The sequence below is a fragment of the Alosa pseudoharengus genome, unplaced genomic scaffold, assembly GCF_046254945.1.
Source record: "Alosa pseudoharengus isolate Yale_2024_CS ecotype anadromous, Long Island Sound unplaced genomic scaffold, YU_APseudo_1.1 YU_APseudo_1.1_scf_9, whole genome shotgun sequence".
Taxonomy (NCBI): domain Eukaryota; kingdom Metazoa; phylum Chordata; class Actinopteri; order Clupeiformes; family Clupeidae; genus Alosa; species Alosa pseudoharengus.
The window spans coordinates 23222494-23231657 of NW_027468881.1; the positions used below are offsets into that span (position 1 = coordinate 23222494).

Here is a 9164-nt window from a genome sequence, read left to right on the forward strand (position 1 = left end):
ATAAGACAAGTCAAATTGGTGTTTTAAAAAAGAAAAGATCATGGAGAATAAAGAAAAAAATATTTAAAACATCTTTGTATATTCCCACAAGGTGTTTGGGTGCTCTGAAAATGAGAACCAAAATGATTTTTTAGACTTGTGAGGTCTGCTGTTCAGACCCTGAAGGAATTTGTTTTCTGTTCATTGTTTTTTGTGAGAGTGTTTCTACTTATCTCAGTAAGGAAAATAAATCAAGAGCCTATGTTGAGTACAAATATGTCTTCTGAAGGCTTAAACAGAGCCCAGGCAAAAACTCCAATACAATTTGTATCAACTTTGAGGGACAGCTATGGCCATGCAGGATTATCCAGACCAAACGTCACGATTTTGCTAGATACTATTCCTATTTATGTACCAGCATGCAAAATTTGAGCCTCCTACATGGTTTAGTTCTTGCGCTGTGGGCTTGTGAACTTTGACAAAAAAAAGAGGCCGAACAAAATCGACACCCCCCTCCCCTTGTAAAACTGGCTGTATCTTGGAAAGTATTGATCTTACATAAGAGTAATTTTACAGTCTCCTGGGTAACATAGGTACACCTGGTAATTTTTTCAGAATGTTTTGAGACCTTAGTGCGTGGGCCCTGGTTGAATTGACGTGGAATGACCCATAATAGAGTTAACCCTATGAATCAAAGTTATTTTATGTAAGAAAGAGCAGTAGGCTATATGACAGCAGTAGGCTACATGATCAACGTATATGCCTTGTTTGCTCAGAAGTGGGTGTAGTAAAGGAGCAAATCACCAAACAACAACATGATAGCTGACCCATGCAGAAAAAAACATGTAAACAATACAGTAATTCAATATGCCTCTTAGTGGAATTGCGGGATACATTTCAAATGCTTTATTTCTTCCTTCCTGTTTTTGTTAACTTATCAACCTATCCTTGTGGAATAGTGGAATATTGGTAGCCTATAATAAAAACTACAGGATAAGAGCTGAAATCCTTATTTATCCAATTTTCTACCACCACTAAAAAAGTGGGCCGGTCTTGGCCCTGAAACTCCCGGGCTGAAAAGTGGCCCCACTCCGGCCCTGTCCAGACATCACTGTGCAAATCATCAAGAAACACCTACCTGTGTTTAACAGTCTATATAAAACAATAATCATCATCACCATTTAAGAAGATGGAGATATTATATAAACATAGTTTGCATAACTGTCTGTATGGGCATGTTAATCCATTCACGGCTATTTGAATTTTTTCTGTCATAGGCTACTTGCAGTCCATCATAGTCTTCAGTCTATTTTATTGGTCGCCTTTATTTGGCTACACCCTGCGATCTGTTTTGTCTTAAGCAGACTCATCAGAACTTAATTTCACTTAAAAAATATAGATAGGCCTATTCTGTAACATTTACACAGGTAAAAGACCAGCGCTGTAGTTTTGCGCGCTGGCCAAATGTATTTGGTGACTTCATCGCTTAGGGACCGGATTGGTGGAGTACAGCCAAATCAGATCATGAACACGTGACCTGCCTTTCTGAGAATGTTCCTGGAAAGTGTAGCGCTGCTAGAACACAAGGGAAACATTGTTTAAAATGGCCTACACGGAGAGCGATAAGTCGAGTCAATACTAAGGATTGGTGATAACAGGAATATAAAACTGTGTCGGGCAGTGCGTAGTTCTCCACTCCATTGTTATATGAACAAAACTGTCAACCTGTTTTAGCCTTAATGCGAACTGATTATAGACAATAGGTTTTATAATTTCGCTTGCCTCGACTGCAGTGTGAAAAACGATAGACTACGCTACTTAATCTTTTTCTGTACTTTCACGTCTTGTCGTTCTCACGCCAAGAGGTGTATTCCACCCCTGCTGCACATTTCTATAACGAATAGATTAAGAAAATCTAAATCAGTCGTCCGAGAGAAGAAAACCAGGTGCTCTAATTTGTTCAAATACGCTCTATCTGTATTGCGCAAATTTTCAACGTTATTCAAGAAATCCGTTATAACACATGATTGTCAGATATATAGCTTTCAGTAAGCTGTAGGCTATGCAGTGAAAGGATAAGCCTACTCGAAAGGGTTTCGAAAATCGCAATCAGAGTGATTTGGTGAATTTCGAGGAAACAAGAGGTCGATAAGGTAAGCAAATTAGGCTATTAACCTCGGCGCATTTGTTCAGTTAGTTTGATGGAAAATTTAGAGCAAATAAGAGTGCACGTTAAAATAGAAATTCTGTCTGCCGGTGAGATGTTTTCAGGGATTCAAGGAATCAAAAACTTTGTCAATAGTGTGTATTTGTTTGGACATTATATTTAATCGAAGTAGACCTGAAAGTGTTGTCTGACTTAAGACGAGCCTATTTCTCATGACTCAGATGCACTGCGAAATTTGAACTGTGAGCAAGGTTATTTTCTTCTGTCTGCCTTGTCTGGTAGTCTAAAATTTAGTGATGGATAGCCTACAATGTGCTATAGCCTACTTTTTTAGGTCTTGCCATTTCTGGGAATTACCTTCTTCCAAACCCAGCCCTGTTTGATAAGTGCCGTTAAATCCATGTTACCATTACAAATTTGTGGCTATAGGCTACTACTAGCCTAATAATTTGTTTGCTTTTTAAGATTTTGGATGGGGCACACACACTGCGTGAGTAAGTCCGTCGAGACTGAACCAGCGACGCTTTGGCAAGATTGGCGAAGGAAGTTCAGATCCTTTGCCCGATCAGCAACAGAACGCAGAGGTGCATCATCACCACCGACGGGTTTTATGACTCTTTCAGACTCCGCACCCGATAAGTCATTATTAACAGCCGTGCATCCAAAAAATCAGCTGGAACAGCGCCGACTTGAGCCAACCGTGGATGCCGAGGGATTTGAGAAAGCAATGTTGCACTTGAGCGAGTCCGGTAAATAGCGCTATGTGGTGTTTTGTTAACAGGACAGCTGTACGTCTTAAAATAAAAGTCCTTTATTTTGGTTAAGGGACGCTCTGGCCTCCTTGTGAATCTTCTTGAAATGCTTATGTTTTAGTCATTTACTCTCTCAGAAATTAGTCTTGAAAGAAGTGGAATACATGTGAATGTATAGCCACGGTGGGTTTTTTCAATTACTAACACCTTTGCTCTTTCACTTTTTTTGTAGGCTGGTACTGGGGACCTCTAACAGCAATAGAAGCAAAGCAAGTTCTTGATGATGCCCTTGAGGGTACTTTCTTGTTGCGGAAGAGCTCAAACCCTGCATACATCCTTACCCTGTCTGTGAGGACCAGTCTCGGACCCACACACCTGCGCATTGAGCATGCGAATGGAAGGTTCAGCTTTGACTCTGTGGCATTGGCACGCCCTCAGCTCAGGCAGTTTAAAGGTGCTGTGGAACTGGTGCAGTACTATGCCCTGGCTTATCAGAGGTTAGCCAGCCCCACAGAGGAGACCAGGCCTGCTGAGGAGGTTGAGGAGAATTCCTTGCAAGTGGCGCCTGAGACATTGCAACTGAAGCTGACCAGGCCTCTCCACAAAAAGCCTGGTAGTCTCCAACATCTTTGCCGTAAGGTCATAAACCAACATTCACACAGTCACAACGACTTGCCCCTGCCTGAACGGTTGAAGGGTTTCCTACTGGAGTATCCATTTCTGTTGTAGGACCACAAAACATTGGCAACCCTTAGAAAATGGCCTTGACAGCTCAAACAAATCAGGTTTGTCATGACCATAATTTCTGTACAAATATAGGAGTGTTGTTGATGGTGTGTTTTTCAAAAGGCTAACTGCAAAAATCTTCGTCTATGACTTGCTATGCCCTTGCAGCACACTTGACTTAGTAGTGCTGCTGTCTATGTATAATAGAATCACCAAAAATACTCTATACAAAGGATCAAATGCCTTAACAGTATGAGTCCTCATATTGTAGTTTGCCACATTGCAGTTTTCTGCATTTTCCTGTTGCATATACCAAGAGTACTGTATGTGCACTTTGCTACCAGTGTTCACCATCTTACATCTTCATAAGACAATTATCCTTGAATTGTAGTTTGCTGATACTTGCCAGTACTTTGTTGCAGTACCTTAATTCATGGGAAACACTTAAATACAGTAAATAAGATAGCAACCAGTCACTCTTGCATACACAGTTTTAGAATGGACTGAATTTCCGTGATGGCTCTTGGAGAGCAATAAATAGAGCAATACTGTCTTAAATGTACAGTCCACAATTCGAATTCCCATGCATTTTGTGTCAAATTCTGCAAATTGCTGTTTCCAGCCCTCTGACCATTCAGTGTTTGAAAAAAAAGCCTTTGTTGTTCATGCATGGAGACAAATGATGATTTGTTTGTTGGAAACAGCCAATCATCATGGTACTTCTGGAGCATGGAAGGAAGGGGTGTAATGAGATTGGCTGTTTAGCTCAAACATCAGTAACCTTTCATACAATTTGAAACCAAATGCATCTTGTATTACACCAAATTTTATATCACACAAAACATGACGTAAGAGAACTTCTTACGTCAAAATAGTTCTGCTCATTTAGACTGTATATAGCAATGATTTGATACCTGCTTGTAAACAGTAGCATTATTATTATGTATATGTGACATAATTAAGGTTGCAAGTTTGTAGTCTCCATTTTGAATTCCATAAACAAGAACTTGACATGAAAACATCATTTTTAGAGATGTGTTTGAAGCCAATACACAATATAGGGATATCAACTGGAATAGTACAAACAATGATTAGACATGTTTAAAGGAGGTGCAGCTATGATATCAGTGCATATCTTATGATGCAGCTTATGAGGGTCAAAGGTGACAGTCACCAGTGTCTTGTCATATTTCCTGATCTTTACCTGAACTTTAACTGCTTGTTCTGGTGTTAAGTATCTTGCAGTAGCCAAAGATTTATGGTTTGGAAGACCAGTACAGAGAGGTCAGTTGAGTGTTCTAAATAAAATCAACATGCTCTCTACTAAGCTAGTGGCGAATTAATTATCTTCATCATGAGCTTTTGTTTGAAAAGTGATTTTAATAAGAATTGTCATCATTTTTTTTAACAACAGTGCTTTTTGATAGATTTGCCTTAAGAAGTAAAGCTACCATGAGCCATAAGGAGTCATTGAGTGAAAATGCATGGGAAGTGAGAGGTTTAGGCAGACATGACACACTGTACAGCATGACTTTTTCAACAACACATTTTTTTCACAACTCTCACTTCTGGGGCAGAATTACTAACGACGGTGCAGTGCCAGTCTTAGAAGAGAGTTACTGGCCTGTGCTATGTCCATATACATATGTACAGCTCTGGGGGGAAAAAAACATTCTGATGTCGTCCTACGGTTGCTGAGTGATATTCAAATGAGTTGACGGTCATATTCAAACTTGCAGTGGTCTCTTATTTTTTTCCAGAGCTGTATATCATGATTGCCAAACATTGTATCCCTTTTAATGGTGGTCATTGGTTCCACAATTCCACTCCATTGTGATTTAATGACACTGTTGTGGATGCTGCAAATGATTGATTACATTATCAGCTGCAGCAATATGAAAAGGCAGAGTGTGCGGTCGGTGTCTACTTTGTCACTGTTTACATTGTCTCTACAACATGTACAACATGCTCTCTATAACATGTATATCTGCCCTTATTTTTTCCCCATTTTTGACTAACTTGAAATATCCTTGTACAGTTATTAATTTAAAATTTTTGGGGGCGTGAACTATTGACTTTGACTATTGGAATTGGCCATATACCATCATGGATTGTGGTAATCCCACAATGTTTTCAGTAAGTGGGCATTGACATTTTATGAATGTGAAATTATTTATACAAAAAGCAAAATATTGTGACCCAACAGGCTGAACACAAAGATCATAAATCAACCTGTCAAAGAAGTGCCTGTAAAGAAGCTGTAAATGAGATATGCTGGTGTACAGCTCATCAAATAAACCTGATGTCTTGGAAATTATTTTGTTTTCTGCATGCACTACCTTTTTAGTAACTGACTTTACTTATGTCAACTCCACTAGGAATACATTTTCCTTCCAATCCTAAAACAAGATGAAAACTGTTACCTTTAAGGCAATGAAGTAATTATGATATTATTTTATGGTTAGCAAATCATGACAAGTACACCAGTCCATGAAACACGGAAGCACAGTTAGTGTTAGACACTCTAGCATATTGACCCTTTCAACTGCATGAACAAACGTGCGTTCCTGCAAGGTATTTCCGGTGGCACAGAAAACAACACTGAGTTAATAGTAACTTGGGGGGGGGGAAAAGTTTAAATTCAACATTTTATAGGAAATTAAGCTGAAGTTCGATTCATTTTCATTTCAAAGTATATGTGCTGGTTTTGAACGTCTCAACAGGAAACCCTCTAGGAACAGATTGAAAGGCCTATAGAGATCTTCCTAGGACAGCACCCAGTGTAAACACTTTCAACCACTTGAATTCAGTGTCACTGAAACAATGGAAATCTGAAGCAACAATTTTGGAACATTGCAATTACAATTGCATTAATACAATTCAATAGATATGGAATTAAGCACTGAATGTGATGCTGTCCATCATAACAAAGGAGAAAGTCCATCAATGGTAACAGTGATTATAAATATAGCAGCATTTTGTACAATTAGGCTGAAGCAGAATTAGTGTGGCTCAGTTCAGAAACTGCTCTAGAATCTTTGGTTAATACTTTCCAGTTCAACATTGCTGACCCAAAAATGCATAGTTCCATGGCCTAGATTAAAAATCTCTTTTCTCTGTAATCTTTGAGTACGCATTGCCCACGCCATGACTTTGCTTTTTTAAGAAAAAAAGCAAACAGTGCGTGTCCAAGAAATTACATTTCCAGGAAAGTTGTTAGAGTCTGTTTGGCCTTAGCTGGTGTTTACAAACAAGAATAAAAGGAATGCTTTATTGGAACCCATTTTGATTTTCTGACTCTCACCGTGTCTGCCACTGACTTGCCTGTCGTCCAGCCCTTGTTTTATTATCATTTATTTAATTTTAGTCAGATATAAAACACTGTATCTAAAGGGCCAAATGAGCTTTTGAGAATAATAGGGTTTAATCTCATGATTACTGCTGACAGCTTGCTGTTTGCCACCCACAGCCTGAATGGCAGGATTCGGGTCTGACTCATGGCACTTTCTAGGAAAAAGGAGGAGGGGTGTGGATTAGGACTGGGCCTGAATGTGGGGAATGGAGGGGTGTGGAGTGGAGACGGCCTGAGTGCTGCGTGATCTCGGAGTAACAAAGGAGTCTGCCTCTGTTTTCTCCCTCTGATTCAAAACACACAAACAAGACAATTCTGCATGATGAGAAACAATGTATTAAAAGGAAAACCCTGAAAAATACAAGGAATGCTTGAATTGATATCTGTGTCTAAGCACAATTTGGTCATTGTTCCTTTTTTTTTCTAGTAAAAGTCACAAAGCGATAATGCAATATACAACAGGACACTTGTTTTTCTGTCACATGCCAGGAAATGAAATCCTCTCAATGAGTGGCTCTAAGATTGTGTGTATACATATAGGCCACAGCTTTGAAACAAACACACAACAGTAAACAAATATTTTTTTATCAGCTAAATCGGCTGGAATTTAAACCGATTAATAATGGTCAGGTTCATCAGCTGAACTAACTGAAGAGTGAATAGGAAATTGTGAAGCAGTGGTACCGGTATGAAAACAATTAGAGATAATGTTCCTCTGTGAAAGACGACTGGAGAATAAAATGTTCCCAAACTTCATTTGGTTGGCTAATATGTAACAGCCGTCTCTTAGAAATAATTCAAAATGATGTGAAAGACAGCACATGCAGATGAAGTGGTTTAACCATGAAAAACAATTTAATAGGATGACGTTTGTGTCATTTCAGGATACAGACAGTTAATATCCTGATCCAAAAGGCTGGGAAATCAAGCAAAGACAATGACGGTGCAAAAAATAACCTTTTAATGTTAATATTATTGGTAATTTTCTAAAGGCTGTCAGTGTGTGTGCTTGGGTGTTTGTGCGACAGCTTTCACATACCCATGTGAGTGTGTGTGTGTGTGTGTGTCTGGACAGACTCACTCCTTTCCTGGAAAGAGGGATTCCAAGAGCTGCCCCTCCTATTTTCTGCCCCCACCTGATTACCTCTAAGAGGTCTTCAGCACCTACAGCCTCGAGAGCTAGACACACACACACACACGCGCGCGCACACACACACACACACACACGCACACACACACACACACTTTACTTTGTACTTGTGTTATCATGTTCATCTCTTTAATGTCAATAGCCAATAGACAAAGGCAGCCATTTGTACATACATGTATGTCAATTCTATTGAACTGGATTATTTTATCTGGGGATGTATATTCAAGGTGGAAAAAGTATCATTATGAATCATTTTTATGCTCTGTGCAATTTAGATTTTTGTTTAAGATGAAAGCTTCACCAGCGTCTCCAGAATACAGCAAACATCTATTAAGAGCTTACTTAGAAGAGCTTATATTTGTCATGGTATGCTATTTTGGTATTTTGCTCATGATCTAATCTTTGCCTCTGTTGTGAAATCACAAGTAAGACCCTTAAAGGTTCCTGAACCTAAAAATAGCCATGCATAAAGCCATAAACAGACTCAGGGAAACTAAAAGCTTTGGCCAGAAATAACCAAGAAAGGCAATATATCGAGTGGAAAGGAAACAAGCATCACACAAAAACAAAAAATATAGTCAGTGAGATGTTCTGAGTTCTGACCGATACCTAAATAATCCTTCCTTTCTCCTGACTACTTTATTTTTATGGTTCCCAGTACCAACACAAAAATGGTCAGTTGATCTTGTTCTGGTCCCTTTGCCTTTCCTATACCTCACTGCATGGTAAAATGATCCGAACACAGGCTGACATGACAGAAGGCCATCTGTTTACTATGAGCATTAGTCCATATCCCAGGCGGGGGCGAAGAACTTGTGTGTATGTGTGTGTGTGTGTATGGGGGGGGGGGGGGGGGGGGGTTCCAGAGGGTGAACAAGGAGGAGGTGAGCCTGTCTCACCCTTCTGTGTATTGATTTTCCTGGAATGGAAGAGAAACGCTTCTGGGAGACACTTTGCCTTTTTTCTGTATTTTTTTCTTTTTTCTTGTTTTTTGGACCACCCAATAAACTCCATGACCTCGAACATGATCACGTGATT

At 39.4% G+C, this 9164-nt stretch overlaps 1 protein-coding gene across 1 annotated transcript; it reads left to right on the forward strand.

The window, feature by feature from the left end:
* Positions 1-1577: 1577 nt before the first annotated feature.
* LOC143114472 (suppressor of cytokine signaling 2-like) lies at positions 1578-5941 on the forward strand. Its single transcript, XM_076276094.1, has 3 exons — positions 1578-2132; positions 2612-2895; positions 3131-5941. The coding sequence occupies exons 2-3, from the start codon at positions 2619-2621 to the stop codon at positions 3625-3627; spliced, it is 774 nt and encodes a 257-aa protein (XP_076132209.1). The 5' UTR covers positions 1578-2132; positions 2612-2618; the 3' UTR covers positions 3628-5941.
* The last annotated feature ends 3223 nt before the right edge of the window (positions 5942-9164 follow it).